The 19776-nt window shown below is 48.9% G+C and overlaps 1 protein-coding gene across 1 annotated transcript in view; it reads right to left on the bottom strand.

Moving 5' to 3' along the window:
- Positions 1–6461, bottom strand: part of ablim1b (actin binding LIM protein 1b) — a 23827-nt gene extending 17366 nt beyond the window's left edge. Inside the window, exon 1 of the mRNA XM_047047215.1 lies at positions 5213–6461. Within this exon, the coding sequence (XP_046903171.1) occupies positions 5213–5546 (334 nt within the window). The 5' untranslated portion in view covers positions 5547–6461. The remainder of the gene's footprint in view (positions 1–5212) is intronic.
- Between the last annotated feature and the right edge of the window lie 13315 nt (positions 6462–19776).

Here is a 19776-nt window from a genome sequence, read left to right as displayed (position 1 = left end):
CTTCACACTCTCACTATCTCTCCCTCTACACTCTCCCTCTCTCACTATCTCTCCCTCTACACTCTCCCTATCTCTCCCTCTACATTCTCCCTCTCTCCCTATCTCTCCCTCTCTCCCTCTCTCCCTATCTCTCCCTTCACACTCTCACTATCTCTCCCTCTACACTCTCCCTCTCTCACTATCTCTCCCTCTACACTCTCCCTCTTTCTCTATCTCTCCCTCCACACTCTCCCTATCTCTCCCTCTACACTCTCCCTCTCTCCCTATCTCTACCTCTCTCCCTCTCTCACTATCTCTCCCTTTCTCCCTCTCTCCGGCTAGTGATGCGAGCCTCTCCAATCTAATCTGTGAGCACTTGGAAGAGAGAGATTAGGAGGAGAGGTGGTGTAATGTCTAGAGTCTCCCTCTATCTCTCTCTTTCCTCCCCCCTCTATCTCCCTCTTACCCTTCTATCTCTCTCTTCACACCCCCTCCCTCCCCCTCCATATAGCTACTGATCTGAATGTCCAGAAACGATGAGAAGTCCTCAGGCAGTTATGGGTTCACATCTCTCCCAGCCCCATCACCACCCTCTCGCCCACTATACCCCCCTCTCCTCTCCTCTACCCCCCCCTCCTCTAACCCACCCCCCCCCCCCCTCCTCTACCCCCCCCCCCCCCCTCCTCTAACCCACCCCCCTCCCCCTCCTCTACCCCACCCCCCTCCTGAAACAACAACACTCCACCAATGCTACTGTTGCTGTTCTGGGAGGGATTTGTTGCCTTGGTGACATGCAGCCAGAACTGTAGCAACAAGATGGATTATGCGGTGTGTGCATTCCACAGTTTGGCTGGACACACACCCACCACACACACACACACCCACCACACACACACACAGCAAGGCAGACTTCAGGCAACCTGGCTAGTTAACACACACACATTAACCCTATTTTCCCAGTTTTTGTCTGTGGTGAAAAGTGAAGCTAACGCTAAAATACATCAAATAAAATAAAAATTCAACCTTTCAAAACCATTTTTTCAAAACTAAAAAATAAATAAAAGGGTATCAATACCGGGTTTCAAAATCAGTTTTTTGGCTGCAGAACTGATAAGCTGCAGTAGAATATTATTTTAACCTTTTGAACCAGTTTTTTCTTTTAAAAACTTTTTCTAAAAAAATACGAATTAAAAAAAAAATGAAATAATATCTTTTCAACCTTGAGAAAAATGTTATTCTTAAATTGTTTTCAACTTTGAGAGAACTTTTCTTTTGAAATGTATTTAAACTTATTAAAATAAAATAAAAATGTTTTAGAGGCTGCAGTAATGAGAGGCTACTGAGAATGTTATGTCAAACTTTTGAAAAGAAAAAAAGACAGGTAGGCCTCTACCATCCTACAGACTGTTGACAGTGTGGGCGAAGCGTCAAACACTAGACAGCGACAATAAGGTCATTGCCATGTGGCGCCACAACCTTTGATATTTCCCTCTGCCGTCAAAGTGAAACCCTGTGATTGGACTATAAATACCTGGGCACCCAGCCAGGGAGAGAGCCAGGTCCTGGGTTAGGGCTAACCCTGGCTGTATGTACGCTGCTGGGCTGACAGCATGCAATGTGTGGATGATACAGTCTGCTGACTGACTGCAGCCTTCAGGTGAAACCCTAGAAGGGACACATCTGGATGATTTCTGGCTGAGCAGACATGCTGGATGACGGGCCAGGTTACACAGAGTAGTGTGTGTTGGTAAAGAGGGGTTTAGCCATCAGTGGGTTAGTTGTTGTTGTTGTTGTTATTTGGGGGGGAGGGGTAGTGGCCTCAGAGGCCGTGGTGAAGCCCTCCCTCCCATTATTAGATGAAACCCTGGATCACATGTTCCATGTCTGACTATCTGCTCTCAAAGCACCTCCCCCCAGCACCTCCCCCCAGCACCTCCCCCCAACACCTCCCCCAGCACCTCCCCCCAGCACCTCCTCCAGCACCTCCCCCCAGCACCTCCCCCCAACACCTCCCCCAGCACCTCCTCCCAGCACCTCCTCCCAGCTCCTCCCCCAGCACCTCCTCCTAGCACCTCCCCCCAGCACCTCCTCCCAGCGCCTCCCCCAGCACCTCCTCCAGCACCTCCCCCCAGCACCTCCCCCAGCACCTCCCCCAGCACCTCCCCCCAACACCTCCCCCAGCACCTCCTCCCAGCACCTCCTCCCAGCACCTCCTCCTAGCACCTCCCCCCAGCACCTCCTCCCAGCTCCTCCCCCAGCACCTCCTCCAGCACCTCCCCCCAGCACCTCCTCCAGCACCTCCCCCCAGCACCTCCTCCCAGCACCTCCTCCCAGCACCTCCTCCCAGCTCCTCCTCCCAGCTCCTCCCCCCAGCACCTCCTCCCAGCTCCTCCCCCCAGCACCTCCTCCCAGCTCCTCCCCCCAGCAGCTCCTCCCAGCTCCTCCCCCCAGCACCTCCTCCCGGCTCCTCCCCCAGCACCTCCTCCCAGACTTCATACAGCTGCAGTCATCAGTCTGGGAGCTTCCCCCCCCTCCCCCCCCCCCCCCCCCCCCCAGCAGAGCAGGAACACAGCACACTCACCACCTCACATCAATGATTCAAGCTGCTTCTCAATTCTTAATAGTCTTACACAATATTTCTACTGGAGATAGTAACGCTTCTACACAACACAGAAGGGAGGGTTTAATCTACGGTGAGTCAGGCTTTTCAAGACTGGCTCTAGTCTGTAGTCTGTAGTCTCCAGGTTGTACACACACACACTCACACACCAGGAATGATAGCCGTCTGCATCATCACACTCAAGCCTTTGTGTGGGTTTGTGCCTTCACAACAAACACCGACACACAGGGAAGCTTGGTCCTCTGAGTCTGAGACACCTCAGGGAATAAGTTAGAAGTTAGAATAGCAAGTTATGACTTTACATTCACGCACACCCACACACAGCTCAGCATGTTTGTGGAAGTGAAAGCCCATATCCTCTGAGGCCTCTGGCCTAGAAACACACCAAATCTCACCACAGAACACACACACACACTGTCCTACCAACACACACGCACACTGTCCTACCAACACACACACACACACACACACTGTCCTACCAACACATACACACACTCTGCTACCAACGCACACTTCTAAGTACAATCATCCAGTCATTCTGTTTCCTTACACACACACACACACACGCGCATGCATAGAAAGCAACCAAAAACACTGCCAGCTCAGTTCTTCACCATAACACAGACTGGTATCAGCAAAACACCAGGACAACGCGCGCACACACACACACACCTCGCCGCTATGCCTCTCACAGCCCTCTACCTAAACTCTCTCCCTTCTTCCCCCTCTCTCTCTCAAACAATCACACACACCCGTGCTGTAGCGTAGCTAACCTCCCCAGCCCAGTAAATCTCTACCTTTCTCTTTCACCATGACCATCAGCTCCTGTCTGGTCCCACTCTCACTGCAGTGGGCTGAAGAGGAGGAGGAGAGCCCACACACTCGTCCTGCTTATTCCAGACAAGGAGGAGTCCAAATGACAGTGAAACAGAGGGTAGGAGAGAGAGATAGCAAGCAAGGGAGAGAATGAAATGGAGGGAGAGAGGGGGGGATCAGGGGAGCGAGGGAGAGAGAGGGAGCGAGACTAGACTGTGCTGCTTCTCTCTCCCCTTCTCTCAACCCTCCCTCCCTTTGCCCTTGTGTGTGTGTGTGTGATGTGGACTCTCCTCTCTCCTGCTGAAATAACCAGGTTGCAGCTGCTGCTTGTGACAAATGTTCATTCCAGAGCTCCAGTCCCACCAATCATCAGGCACATGTTCAGATAGGGACCAACACAGAGTGTGTGTAGGTAGGCTGGGCCAACTTTTGGAAGATTGTCGGTTGGTCGGAAAGTGGAACAAGAGGTCTCCCCCCCCCTCGCTTTCTTTCTTCCACTCTCTCTCTTTATATGTGTGTCTCTCTCTCTGTATGTGTGTCTCTATCTCTCTCTCTGTATGTGTCTGTGTTTCTCTCTCTCTCTGAATGTGTCTCTCTCTCTCTGTGTATTTATATCCTTATCTGACGTGTGGCTCTGACAAGGCACGTGAGTCTAGGACAGTTTGGGACTGTTTTGTGTCTCTGTTCAAATGTGAATGTGAGTTTGTGTGTGTGTGTATTAGAGCAGGTGGTGTTACCACAGGAGAAATCCAAGCCCCTTTCTCAAGACAGGAACGAACACAGCTGAACAGACTAACCCCTCAACACACCCTAGAACAACACACACACACACCCTCTTCAGAACAACACACACTCCCCCAGTTAAACAATTACACATACACCAGTTCTGAAGAAACCCATGAGGGCAAATTCACATCCACAACAAGCCATAACGAACCCGCTGAGCGTAGTCAGAGGGAAGGCAGAGCATGTGGCTGCTTAAGATCACAGCGTACGAACAAAGCCACCATCACGCAGGGTCAGGATGAAAAAGACTAAGAGGATTAAAATAGTTCACATTCTTTCTCTCCTTTGTAACCCCCCCAGCTACCAAGTAGGTAACTATCATCTACCAGGCACAGTGTAAAGAAACCACATCTCTACTACCAGACACAGTGTAATGTAACCACATCTCAGCTACCAGACACAGTGTAAAGTAACATTTCAGCTACCAGGCACAGTGTAAAGTAACATTTCAGCTACCAGACACAGTGTAAAGTAACATCTCAGCTACCACACAGGGTAAAGTAACATCTCAGCTACCAGACACAGTGTAAAGTAACATCTCAGCTACCAGACACAGTGTAAAGTAACATCTCAGTTACCAGGCAGTGTAAAGTAACATTTCAGCTACCAGGCACAGTGTAAAGTAACATCTCAGCTACCACACACAGTGTACAGTAACATCTCAGCTACCAGGGACAGTAATAATATCTAAACTAGCGTGCAACAGAGACACTGGGGGGGAGGGACAGAGGTATCAGCCAGCCACACTGCTTCCGTCTGGCACAGTAACAAAGATTGTTCTCAATGCAAACAACATTGTATTTTGCAACCCAGAAGCGTAAAGTTCATAGGAGTTACCTGCTCAAACACGGAGAGAGCAGCAGTGAGTCAGAGATGATACTAGGCAGCAGTTTGCAGTTTCATACTGCTCAGACCAGCAGCTCTGCCTGGCTGTGTTTATTACTGAGGACATCTCAGTAATAACATCTCCTCTCCCCTCCTCTCATCTCTCCCCACCCTGACGGGTCTAGCAGCCATCGCCTCCCATCCTCTTACCCGGCGGTGAATCGACGGGCACGCCGATCATCTTCTCACACAGGATGTAGTCGTTGGGGTTGAGGAATGGCAGCTGCTCCATCATGGACTGTTTGGGGATGAGGTAGAGAACCTCGGCCACCTGGCCGTCCTCGATGATGGACATGCGGCGAACTGAGTTCTTCCTCTTGACTCGGTCCAGAACCACCATGTCGTCTCTGTGGCTGGAGCCACACATGCGGCCGAGGCTAGGGAGGGTGGGCATGTTCAGGCCACTCAATCTCTCTGCCCAACAACCCGGGTTACACACAGACTCCAAGTGTGACACCATGCAGGAGAACGTGGCAGGAGAACTTGGGAGGAGGGCAGTGGAGCAGGGGTGTCTGTCAGACAGGAAGTCCTGGTTGCGTGGACAGCAGGTATTATCTCTGCAGGACTTAGCCTGACTGCAGGGAGGTGGTGGGTGCTGTCCACCAGGCAGCTCATGGTCTAACTCTTACCTCTTTCTGCTTAGGAGATTAGGACGGGTGTATTTTTAGTGTTTATCTTCAGCCAAGGTAAAACAAGAGAGGGGTGGAGCAGAAAGAGTCACGACTTCTGCTTGCTCTCTATCTGTCTCCCTGCCCCCCCCCCCCAAACAGGACCAGTAACCCCAAGATAATCCCTGGAGATTGGGTAAACTCTTTAAAAAGATTATCAACTTCATCGTTGTATTCTATAATCTTTGTGAATTACAGTTTAAATCAATCGCTTCATGGCTTAGCTACCTGTATAACGGTCTGTAGAGTTGTCTGTCTGTTCAACTGTGTCTGTACAACTGTCTGTGTTTCATGGGGAAGCTGTTCAATTTGGAAATTGGAACAGGATGGTAATTAGGAACTAGTTCATTGTGTAAGGAGGTTGGACGATTTAGGGCTCAGCTTGAAACAATATCAATCATACCAGTTTTAATCTTGATTAGGGTTAGGGTTCAGGGTTAGGATTCAGGGTTAGGGTTAGGGTTCAGGGCTCCGGGAGCTGTCCGCTTGTGACCTGACACTTTAAACACAGAGCTGAGGACAGGAACACAGAACAGGAACACAATTATTCTCTTCTTTCTCTTTCTTATTTTTTTTCTCTCCACACCCCCTCCCTCCTCCCTCACACAACATGTCCTCCAATCAAAGGATGGGCAACATGGGCCTGCTGTATGACTTTTTGTAATAAGTGAACTGGACATCATTGTTGTGCGTGCGTCTCACAAACACACACACAAACACTCCCCCCCCACCACACACACACACTCCCCCCCAACCACTCACACATCCCCCCCCACCACACACACACAGCTACCTCAGCAGACTGTAGAAGGTTAAGCACAGCAGCTGATGTTGTGAGTATGGCAGCATTACACTGGCAGATCAACTCCCAGGGGCCTGAATCAGACGTCATCACCCTGCTCCTCCTAGTCTCACCCTGCTCCTCCTAGTCTCACCCTGCTCCTCCTAGTCTCACCCTGCTCCTCCTAGTCTCACCCTGCTCCTCCTAGTCTCACCCTGCTCCTCCTAGTCTCACCCTGCTCCTGGGCTGCACAGCATAGAGGATCGCCCTCTGTTGTTGAGGAGCGGAATAACAGACTTCAGAGTCTGTGATACTACAGTGATTTACCAGTCTTCCATACTGGTATGGACTGGAGGGGACTGGGAGAGGTGCTTGACTGAGTCATCCTGGAGCTCAGATCCTGGTTCACACCACCATGCCCACAATGCTCCACGTGCTGAGAGCAATCCCTTTCTCCATGCAACGAGCCATGCATCCCATAATAACCCCTCGGAAACAACACTCCTTTTCATCTCCAAGTGGAGAACAGCCTCGTTAGGTTGCGTAACGGCCGCATCCCCTGGCCTCACACACCCTAACCCAGAGAGGGGCCGCACAGCATGAGGATCTGGGGAGGGAGAGGGGAGAAGAGAGGGGCAGTGTGGGTCTCCACCTAGAGGCGTCCTCGTCGCCTGGCTGCCCTTCATGAGGAGCTTAGAGAAGGTCTGACGTTACACAACCATGTTCCACATTCAGCCTGCTAGCTCATGTTGTCTCCCTGCAGCATCACCTCCCTCCACCCAGCTCCAGTAACCAGGCCTGCAGCCCTCTTTAGCTCACTCCTCACCCCCCACTCCTCACCCCCCACTCCTCACCCCCCACTCCTCACCCCGGCCGTGTTCATCCCAGATGTTTTGTCTGTAGGATGTGTAGGAAGGAACTGTTCTGATGAAGGCTGGGTTCCTGGGGGCTAAACATCTTAGTGCACATGGTGACCCACTTAATCTCTATGCTTTCACCTGCCTCAGCCTGTGCTGTGCTGAGCTGCCCTGTGCTGAGCTGTGATGAGCTGCCCTGTGATGAGCTGCCCTGTGATGAGCTGCCCTGTGCTGAGCTGTGATGAGCTGCCCTGTGATGAGCTGCCCTGTGATGAGCTGTGTTGTGATGAGCTGTGCTGTGCTGAGCTGCCCTGTGCTGAGCTGTGATGAGCTTTGCTGAGCTGTGTTGTGATGAGCTGTGCTGTGATGAGCTGCCCTGTGCTGAGCTGTGATGAGCTGTGCTGAGCTGTGTTGTGATGAGCAGTGCTGTGCTGAGCTGCCCTGTGCTGAGCTGTGATGAGCTGTGCTGAGCTGTGTTGTGATGAGCAGTGCTGTGCTGAGCTGCCCTGTGCTGAGCTGTGATGAGCTGTGCTGAGCTGTGTTGTGATGAGCTGTGCTGAGCTGCCTTGTGATGAGCTGCGATGAGCTGCCCTGTGCTGAGCTGTGCTGTGCTGAGCTGCCCTGTGCTGAGCTGCCCTGTGCTGAGCTGAGCTGCCTTGTGCTGAGCTGTGCTGTGATGTGCAAAAAGTTCTTCAGTGAGGAGAAAAATGTTTTAAGTAACAAATTCTATTGCACATTCTAAGGATGAATTCACATCAAACAAACATGTGTCCCACATTCATCTGCCTCCCTGGCCCGGCCTCCCAGCCCAGCTTCCACCTGAGCCAGCGAGACTGGATGAAAGAAAACAGAGAGATGTTTAATGTTCAAACAAGCCTGACCCCTGCTTCCTGGCCAGGAGTTGGGGAACACCAGAGGACATTCCTGTGTGGAAGTGGTGACAGACCTGCGCTAACCAGATAGAACCAGAACCAAATAGAACCAGACCCGGAACTGGCTAGTGGTATCTCCCGGAGACCCCCAGGTGGTCAGGTGGTATCTGAGAATTACCCAGACTCCTTACCGGGAAAAGTACCCTGAGAGAAGGGCTGCGCACACACAGCGTAGACCATAAACACACACACAGCGTAGACCATGAACACACACACACAGCATGGACCATGAACACACACACACAGCATGGACCATGAACACACACACACACAGCATGGACCATGAACAGAGACACACACACGGACCATGAACACACACAGCATGGACCATGAACACAGATAGAGCATGGACCATGAACACACACACAGCATGGACCATGAACACACACACAGCATGGACCATGAACACACACACAGCATGGACCATGAACACACACACAGCATGGACCATGAACACACACACAGCATGGACCATGAACACACACACACAGCATGGACCATGAACACACACACAGCATGGACCATGAACACAGATAGAGCATGGACCATGAACACACACACAGCATGGACCATGAACACACACACACAGCATGGACCATGAACACACACACACACACACACAGCATGGACCACGAACACAGATAGAGCATGGACCATGAACACAGATAGAGCATGGACCATGAACACACACACAGCATGGACCATGAACACAGATAGAGCATGGACCATGAACACAGATAGAGCATGGACCATGAACACAGATAGAGCATGGACCATGAACACAGAGCATGGCCATTCAGGCCCCTCAGGCCCCTCAGGGCTCATGACACATTCTATGTAAGCCACTTTCCTGTAGGTCTGAATCCCATCTGAGCAAGCTGCTGTCTGTGGATGGGCTGGACGGTCGCACTAAGCGTACATATTGTGAGAAACAGACAGAAATAGACTTTAATATCTTATTACTGTCTCAAAGTAATTAATGTGAGCAAGTACGAGCGTATGAATGTGTTTGCAATTTTGTGTGTGCATTAGGCTAGTATGTGTGTGCAAGAGACTGTGCGTGTGTGCGTGTGAGAGAGAGAGAGGGGAGAGAGAGAGGGAGAGAGAGAGGGAGAGAGAGATTGTCAGCAGGAATATCTTTAGCAGCACAAGCACTAATGATGTCATCCACCCAGCATCAGCAGCCCTGTCCTGGCACACTACCGTTCAACCAGAACTCGAACCAGGACCAGAACCACATATTAGCAGAACCTGGGCTAGGCAGACTAGGTATGTGGATGTAGCTACCTGTCAGCCTCGACCCTGTTCACCACATGAAGGTCGTTTCTGTCCTGAACATAACACATCTGGCTTGATAACTGTAATTTTCTCAGGACTAGCCCATAATTAGCTGAATGGGTTTGTGCTATTGTTGGTTTAAAATTCCTGTTCTTTTTAAAGAGAAACCAAGTGGAGAAGCTCATTCTTGAACTGGATCACTGGATCGGAATGTTAGCGGAGCTGACACAAGAAGCACATCAGGAGACCACCTTATCTCTGTGCAGGTCAGGGCACAGTCTCCAGCCCCTCTGTGCAGGTCAGGGCACAGTCTCCAGCCCCTCTGTGCAGGTCAGGGCACAGTCTCCAGCCCCTCTGTGTAGGTCAGGGCACAGTCTCCAGCCCCTCTGTGTAGGTCAGGGCACAGTCTCCAGCCCCTCTGTGCAGGTCAGGGCACAGTCTCCAGCCCCTCTGTGCAGGTCAGGGCACAGTCTCCAGCCCCTCTGTGTAGGTCAGGGCACAGTCTCCAGCCCCTCTGTGCAGGTCAGGGCACAGTCTCCGGCCCCTCTGTGCAGGTCAGGGCACAGTCTCCAGCCCCTCTGTGTAGGTCAGGGCACAGTCTCCAGCCCCTCTGTGCAGGTCAGGGCACAGTCTCCAGCCCCTCTGGGTAGGTCAGGGCACAGTCTCCAGCCCCTCTGTGCAGGTCAGGGCACAGTCTCCAGCCCCTCTGTGCAGGTCAGGGCACAGTCTCCAGCCCCTCTGTGTAGGTCAGGGCACAGTCTCCAGCCCCTCTGTGCAGGTCAGGGCACAGTCTCCAGCCCCTCTGTGCAGGTCAGGGCACAGTCTCCAGCCCCTCTGTGTAGATCAGGGCACAGTCTCCAGCCCCTCTGTGCAGGTCAGGGCACAGTCTCCAGCCCCTCTGTGCAGGTCAGGGCACAGTCTCCAGCCCCTCTGTGCAGGTCAGGGCACAGTCTCCAGCCCCTCTGTGTAGGTCAGGGCACAGTCTCCAGCCCCTCTGTGCAGGTCAGGGCACAGTCTCCAGCCCCTCTGTGCAGGTCAGGGCACAGTCTCCAGCCCCTCTGTGCAGTTCAGGGCACAGTCTCCAGCCCCTCTGTGCAGGTCAGGGCACAGTCTCCAGCCCCTCTGTGTAGGTCAGGGCACAGTCTCCAGCCCCTCTGTGCAGGTCAGGGCACAGTCTCCAGCCCCTCTGTGTAGGTCAGGGCACAGTCTCCAGCCCCTCTGTGTAGGTCAGGGCACAGTCTCCAGCCCCTCTGTGCAGGTCAGGGCACAGTCTCCAGCCCCTCTGTGCAGGTCAGGGCACAGGGCATAGACTCTGTGAAGCTGAGTAGTCCAGGATGGTTAGACTGTGAAGCTGAGTAGTCCAGGATGGTTAGACTCTGTGAAGCTGAGTAGTCCAGGATGGTTAGACTCTGTGAAGCTGAGTAGTCCGTCAGTGTGTTGTCCGTCTGCCAGAAAGTCTACGTGTTGTTGTTGACAGGACATAACGAAAGATTTCAAGTTCAGCCGTTCAGCCCTCCAGCTCTCCAGCTCTTCAGCCCCCTAACCCTAACCCTTCAGCCCTCCAGCTCTTCAGCCCCCTAACCCTAACCCTAACCCTTCAGCCCTCCAGCTCTTCAGCCCCCTAACCCTAACCCTTCAGCCCTCCAGCTCTTCAGCCCCCTAACCCTAACCCTAACCCTTCAGCCCTCTGATGAAGAGCAGCAGGATGAGACAAGAAACACTTCCTCTCTCCCTCTAGCCATGTGACCTCCAGAAAACACTTCCTCTCTCCCTCTAGCCATGTGACCTCCAAGAAACACTTCCTCTCTCCCTCTAGCCATGTGACCTCCAAGAAACACTTCCTCTCTCCCTCTAGCCATGTGACCTCCAGGAAACACTTCCTTTCTCCCTCTAGCCATGTGACCTCCAGGAAACACTTCCTCTCTCCCTCTAGTCATGCTTGTACATGGTGGTCCAGGGCGGAGCCTCCAGGTGCTGACTGCTGACCCAGCCTGACAGGCCTCACTCTGCTGGTGCTCTGCACGCTGAACTCTGAACGTGGAGGACTTCGCTGAGTAATCATTTTATCCTCTGGACCCAGCAGAACCAGAACCCAGCAGGGAATCCCCCCTCCCACTCTCCCTCCAAGCCCAGCTGTTCTTGCTTTCAGGTTTACTGCTACTGAACCATGGAGTCACATTTCCACTTTATTACTCTTTCCATCTAAACTCAAAACAAACATTTGAAGGGGTTAGCATTGGAAGGGGTTACATTACATTTATGGGTTAGCATTGGGGCAGCCAAGGGGAAAGCTGGAGGTTATGGTTCTGGCTCCTACTGGACAGGACGTAGAAAAGAGGTGAGGAGATCAGAAGTCAGAAGGAGGCAGTTACTGTGGCTGGGTAAATAACCAATCAGCAGGCTGGAGCGGATAGGGAGAGGATGGGAAGAAGAGCAGAGAGAGAGGAAGAGAGAGAGAAGGGAGAGGAGAAAAGGAGGATAGGATGGGGAGGAAGATGTACAGTCAGCAGGAATGAAAGTGATGGCCTCTGCTAGTCTAGCATCTGCAAGGGACGCACAGAGAAGGGTAGGGGGGTGTACACCTGGGTCCAAATAATGTGTACAACTATGATGAGAGGGAATTTTGTTTTACATACACCAACACACCAGCCTAGAGACAAAAAGAGAGAGAGAAGGGGATGTGATGGAGCCTCCTGCCTGGGTGATGGTAGATGCCACATAGCAGAGTTGTACATGATGTCAGAGGAGCCAGGGAGAGTTCTGAATCAGGCCTCTGCTGAATGGTTTCTCATCTCCTATTTGTGCTACTACCAGTAATCACTGCGACAGCCATTAGCCAACTACTATCGGACACACCACACACACACACACACACTCAGCCCCTCTCTGGGTACAGAGGACTTCCTGCTGGGATCAGGCCCAATTAAGCCCTGAAACAACAGCTTACTTTCACCAGCCACCAGCCCCCTCATCCCTCCAGCCCCCTCGCCCCTCCGGCCCCCTCGCCCCTCCGGCCCCCTCGCCCCTCCGGCCCCCTCGCCCCTCCGGCCCCCTCGCCCCTCCGGCTCCCTCGCCCCTCCGGCCCCCTCGCCCCTCCGGCCCCCTCGCCCCTCCGGCCCCCTCGCCCCTCCGGCCCCCTCGCCCCTCCAGCCCCCTCGCCCCTCCAGCCCCCTTGCCGTTATTGACCACAAGAGTATTGCAGTCAGTTTGTTCTCTATAGGTGATGCAGGCCAGATAAACAGAATATGCTGCTAATCTTGCCACCCACTGTCAGGCACCCAGCTCAGGGCTGAAACGCCTGGGTGACACGGTGTGGTCTGGGTGACATGGTGTGGTCTGGGTGACACGGTGTGGTCTGGGTTAACTGGTTTGGTCTGGGTGGTCAAGTTGAGGTCTGGGTGGTCAGAATCAGAAGTCAGGTCTTCAGAGTTTTAATACGATCTGAGGAACTCATGAAAGCCCATCCAAGGCCGTTGTTAAATGAGGTCTATTCCTGGCATCCTCTGACATGAGCCCATCTGACAGCCTTAACTAGGCTTCCCTGTAGGGGCACAGTGATACAGGGTGAAAGAGGAAGAGAGGGAGGGAGAGGGAAGGAGAGATGGAGAAGAGGGGAAATCAGGAGTGCAGGAACATACTAAGTGAATGAGAGATGGAGAGGGGGATTAGATAACAAGAGAGAAAAGACAAGACAGAGTGAGAGAGAGATGCAGAGAGAGAGAGAGAGAGAGAGAGAGAGAAAGAGAGAGACAGAGAGAGAGAGAGACCAAGGACTGAGAGCAAGGGCAGGGCGGGGCATAACCCAGAGCGATCCAAGAGAGGCCAACCCAATGTGTCAGTTTGAATTTCAACATGGAGGCTGGCTTCACTGTTTGAACCCTGAGAGTTTGGTACAACCACTCTCTCCAAATGACCCATAGCAACAGGCTCTATAACGAGAGGTCCAGAGGCTTCAGGCCCTGAGCTAACAACCTAACAACAGTACAGGGGTCAGGAGGAGGGGAGGGGGAGGTGGGGGGCAGGAGAGGGGAGGTGAAGTCTGCTTCTGCAACCACTGGGACTTGGACAGTGAGTGGGCCCATGATGGATGACAACATGACACGAAGCATTAAAGCACAGAAGCTTTCAGAACTCTTTATCACATTACTGCCGGCCGAATGTAAACACTCTGGGAGGAAGCAGGGCACTTCCAAAGTCAAACAAGCTGGAGCAGGACATCTGCTTCCACCAGAGGAGCAGGACATGGAAACACAGCAGCCTGCTAGAGACTGGCCAGACCAGGGCTGAATCTCTCCTATTGATAAGGAGCTGTAACGCTCTCTAAACATGAGGCAAGTCCACAGAGGACCTGCTGCTATTATCTGGTTACACGAGACATCTCCCAGCACTACTCATTCCCCAGTAGGTAAATTAGCCTGTTAGCTAAAGTGTTGCTGAACTATGTTGAAGACTCTGGTTCTGGTGAGGCCTGTGGCCTGTTTGTCCTCTGACCCTAGCTAGCCCGGCTGCCCTAACGTCCGCTGCATGGGAATGCTCTCGACACTTTCTCCTTGCCACCTGATTTAATTCAACATCTCCTCAACAGAACGAGATATCAACGTGCCAGTTCAAACAATCTTCTGAACTGATACAGAGAATCAGAATGGTGAGTCATGATCATGATAACCCTAACCCTAGCTTGCTTCACAACTCAACCTGGCAAGCTAATCTGTCCTGTTGTTCCAGAACAAGTTCACTTGAACAGTGAAACGTGAACAATGTACACAGTTATGATTAGATTATAAAGATTATTATCGCTTCCATAACATTTAGATAGCATCTCACAGCAACAAAAACTTACCACTGAATGCAAAGAAATAGGAAGAAGTCAACCACACATTAATAATAAAACAGAACCTCTCTTAATGGCTAACTTCCAACAATAATGTTAAATATAAAAGGTTTTAAAGTAAAATAAAAATTCTAAATAAAAAATACATTATGAGTGCGGTTCGTTCGAAAAAACAAGCACTGACGTCAAACATTCTGAAGCAGCCAGGAAAAACCACCGAACTGGGAAAACCTCCGCTTGAGCTGTTTGGTCACTTTATTTTTAGCCTTTTATTCCATGACTTTTCTTCATGGTATTCGCCGCTCTCCCTTTACTCCTTAAATTCACCAGCTGCTCATTGAATAAGAGTTGCAATCTGCCGTAGGCTATTACTGCCAACGTTCGACCCTTCTCATTAGGACCAAGTCTCCAAAATGACGGTCAGATTTTTACCACACCAACTTTCTAAGCCCAATCATAATGAAATAAAAGCAACAAAAACGTCTACGATTAAAACAATGTGGTTGATGACTAAACTGATTTTCAGTGGGCTCAAAGGACTGGCAGTAACCAATTTTTTACTAGGCTACACGATAGCCTACATTATTTATATTTTAGGGTGAAGCACACTAACCTGCCTGCTAGTACCTGTGATTCTACAGAACAGGTGCGCGAGGACGACAGTCAGTTCTTACCTCGCGCAGACATGACGTGGTCACAGATGAAAAAGTCCTCAGGGACCAAAAGAACCGCTCGAACTGAACGCGACTGCGACGGCCGATATTCAGAAACAAAGTCTCACTTCTGATATCTGAAGAGAAAAACGAATCCCTCCGGGTCCGCCAGAGTAGTCTGTTAATGTAGAGCCTGCTTAGACAGCTGTGCAAAGTATCAACGCACCCAGGCACTCACAATAGGGCGTGTCCTAAATGCAAACGCGTGTTATAATAATAAGCTAGTTATGATATGATGACTCTATTATGGGAAACTGACCTAAAGCGTTTGATTTTAGTCAATCCCGCACTTCAGTCGGTGAATAGTATACCTGCTGTTGTTTTTCGCAATTCATGTCGACACTTAAAACCAAAGCCATTGGAGCATGAATTAAATGCGGAGCCAGTTAGACTCTCGTGAGTGTTATGCTCGCTGTGTTGTGGAGCGTGCACTAAACAGCGATGAAACTAAACCAAGAACTCCTCCTCAAGTCGTCCAGTTGCATCTCTACATGTCTACTTGTCACGCTTAATTTGTCCCGAACTGATCATTAATCTGACATGCAAGTTTTAGCCGATATTTAAACAATGTTAGAGTTCTGCGACCATCAACTCGAATGTTGTGGTCTTACTGAAGTAATACTCACCTAGCTAACATTTAACCAGCAGGTGGCGCTCCGAAGTAAAAGTAGGAGCTGGGTTGAAGTCTTCTGCGCTTTTGAGTCTGGAAGTCTTTAAACCATGCCTTCCGATTTACCAGCAGAGCTTCTGGACGGCTCCAGATACGCCATCACGCCTGTCAGCCAGGCGGTGTAGGTAAACCTTGCCTTCTCCCAGTGACACTCCCCAGAGTAACACTGCAGGGGGAGCAAAACAGAAACATACAATGTGAATGCCCAACACCACCCTCAATACCCAACACCACCCTCAATGCCCAACACCACCCTCAGTGCCCAACACCACCCTTAATGCCCAACACCACCCTCAATGCCCAACACCACCCTCAATGCCCAACACCACCCTTAATGCCTCAATACCACCCTTAATGCCCAACACCACCCTCAATGCCTCAACACCACCCTTAATGCCCAACACCACCGTCAATGCCTCAACACCACCCTCAATGCCTCAACACCACCCTCAATGCCTCAACACCACCCTCAATGCCCCAACACCACCCTCAATGCCCAACACCACCCTCAATGCCTCAACACCACCCTCAATGCCTCAACACCACCCTTCCGCTGTTGGCCTCCTCAACAAGGCCAAAGCTCACACTGACTGAATGTCTTTAAAAACTATTTACATTTTGCACTACACTCAATTCCTGTAATATTTGTATTTTATATTGTATTTTGTTTATTGTAAATTGGCAACTTATATTTTACTTATTGTACATTTTATTTTAATTGTATTTCACTTAGTATTGCTAGTTTATGTATCCTTAGTATAGTTAGACCACATATTTAAATTTAAGATTCCTATATGTTTACTGTATGCACCTTCCTGCCAAAGCAAATTCCTTGTCTGTGCAAACTTTCATGGCAAATAAATCCCATTCTGATTCTGATTCTGATCCGGTTATGCCCAACACCACCCGTTATGCCCAACACCACCCGTAATGCCCAACACCACCCTTAATGTGAGAGAACGGAATTCCTGACAGACGGGTTTGGAGCAATAATCCTGCCTTCAGGATGGTTTGAATTAAATAATATTTAGTTTAATATTTGAGTATCCCTATAACAGGTATGTGGAGCTTCTTGGAACAAAAGAACCTGTATGTATATATGTTGGTATATATGTGGGTATATATGTTGGTATATATGTTGGTATATATGTTGGTATATATGTTGGTATATATGTTGGTATATATGTTGGTATATATGTTGGTATATATGTATGTATATATGTATGTATATATGTTGGTATATATGTTGGTATATATGTTGGTATATATGTATGTATATATGTGGGTATATATGTTGGTATATATGTGGGTATATATGTGGGTATATATGTTGGTATATATGTTGGTATATACAGTGCCCTCCAAAAGTATTGGAACAGTGAGGCCAATTCCTTTATTTTTGCTGTAGACTGAAAACATTTGGGCTTGACATCAAACGATGAATGTGAAACCAGAGATCAACGTTTCAGCTTTCATTTCCAGGTATTTACATCAGGATCTGATGCACAAATTAGAAAATATCACCTTTTTGTTCGAACCCACCCATTTGTCACGTGAGCAAAAGTATTGGAACATGTGACTGACAGGTGTGTTTTGTTGCCCAGGTGTGTCCTATTACATACATTATTCAATCAATAAATACCACTGAATGTCTACACTCAGGTTCAGATTGGGTAAGATAGGTTTTGTCTATGCAGACTGTATTCAGAGGTGAAAACAACATGAAAACCAGAGCGCTGTCTTTGGGTGAAAAACAAGCAATTGTGAGTCTTAGAGAAGATGGAAAATCAATCAGAGCCATTGCAGAAACATTGGCCATAGCCAGTACAACCATTTGGAATGTCCTGAAGAAGAAGAAAACTACTGGTGTACTAAGTAACAGACGTCGAACAGGTAGACCAAGGAAAACATCAGCAGGTGATGACAGAAACATTGTGAGAGCTGTAAAGAAAGACCCTAAAACAACTGTTAGTGAGATCAGCAACAACCTCCAGATGGCAGGAGTGAAGGTATCACTATCTACTGTTCGCAGAAGACTTCATGAACAAAAGTACAAGGGCTACACCAGAAGATGCAAACCACTCATTAGCAAGAAGAATAGGAAGGCCAGGCTGGAATTTGCCAAAAAGTACAGAGATGAACCTCAAAAATTCTGGGACAAAGTTTTATGGACTGATGAGACAAAGATTAACTTTTACCAAAGTGATGGAAAGGCTAAAGTTTGGAGAAAGAAAGGAACTGCTCATGATCCCAAACACACAAGCTCATCTGTGAAACACGGTGGAGGCAATGTCATGGCTTGGGCTTGCATGGCTTCTTCTGGGACGGGCTCATTAATCTTCATTGAGGATGTAACACATGATGGCAGCAGCAAAATGAACTCGGAAGTCTACAGAAACATTTTGTCTGCCAATTTAAGGAAAGATGCAACCAAACTGATTGGCAGAGCCTTCATCATGCAGCAAGATAACGACCCAAAACACACTGCCAAAACAACAAAGGAGTTCATCAGGGGCAAGAAATGGAAGGTATTAGACTGGCCAAGTCAATCTCCAGACTTAAACCCTATAGAGCATGCATTTTACCTGCTTAAGAGGAGACTGAAGGGAGGAACCCCACAAAACAAACAACAACTGAAAGAGGCTGCAGTGAAAGCCTGGGAAAGCATCAAAAAGGAAGAATGCAAAAGTTTGGTGACGTCAATGGGTCACAGACTTGCTGCAGTTATTGAAAGCAAAGGATTTGCAACTAAATATTAAGTCTTATTCACTTAAATATGTTTTAAGTATATCTGTTCCAATACTTTTGATCACATGACAAATGGGTGGATTCAAACAAAATGTGATATTTTCTTAGTTGTGCATCAGATCCTGATGTAAATACCTGGAAATAAAAGCTGAAACGTTGATCTCTGGTCTCACGTTCATTATTTGATGTCAAGCCCAAATGTTTTCAGTCTACAGCAAAAATAAAGGAATTCGCCTCACTGTTCCAATACTTTTGGAGGGCACTGTATGTGGGTATACATGTTGGTATATATGTTGGTATACATGTTGGTATATATGTTGGTATATATGTGGGTATATATGTTGGTATATATGTATGTATATATGTGGGTATATATGTTGGTATATATGTGGGTATATATGTGGGTATATATGTTGGTATATATTTTCTATACAGTGTGTCTTTTGTATCTATGGGACTGGTATTTTACAAGGTCGAGATGAACTGTGGATAAGAGGTAGAGGGATTTTCCATTCTGTCATATCAATGACAGAATAATTATTTCACTTTATAGATGTCCATTCTAATGATATAAATTAAATTAATATTATAACAGATTCAGATAACTTCCCAATAATTAATTAATGGATGTGGTTTGTGTTCAGGAAAGACAGTCTTTATTGAGTGTTGGAGCAAAACTACCAGAATGTTGAAAAACCTGTTCTTGAAATACATAACGTGCAAATACAACATAACATACAACACATACATACATTACATATATATAAACACGGTCTGAAGATAGGCATTTTACAATTTGCTTTTCCTCGATACTTGTTTTAGTAATCCACATCCAGGTAACGTGTTGGTTTCCTAAACTGTCTGGACAGCAGCCCTCTGCACAGCCGTGCTAACTGAGTACTGGTCATGCTCTGTGGGACATTTATCACAGGTTTTATCTGTGGTTTTATTGTGTGATAGTATTAAGCTCATATTTACCTGGAGATTTGCTGGAGAGGGATTTCACCACCAACATCAGATCTGAAGATAAATGAGAGAGAAAAAACAAGTCTGCAACCAATGGATTTTTCCAGATTTGACAGCTATAATTGTATGTGCATGGTTTCTGTTTCTCAGACAGCTGGCTTTGTCTGTCCTATGTGTTTTAACATGCTGGATTCAGATACTCACCCATTCCCCTACTAACACACACACAGCAAGTAAGTTTCATTT

Source organism: Hypomesus transpacificus, chromosome 23 (genome assembly GCF_021917145.1).
Source record: "Hypomesus transpacificus isolate Combined female chromosome 23, fHypTra1, whole genome shotgun sequence".
Taxonomy (NCBI): Eukaryota; Metazoa; Chordata; class Actinopteri; order Osmeriformes; family Osmeridae; genus Hypomesus; species Hypomesus transpacificus.
The sequence above is the reverse complement of the archived record's forward strand: the minus strand, read 5'-3'. Positions and strand labels throughout refer to the sequence as shown.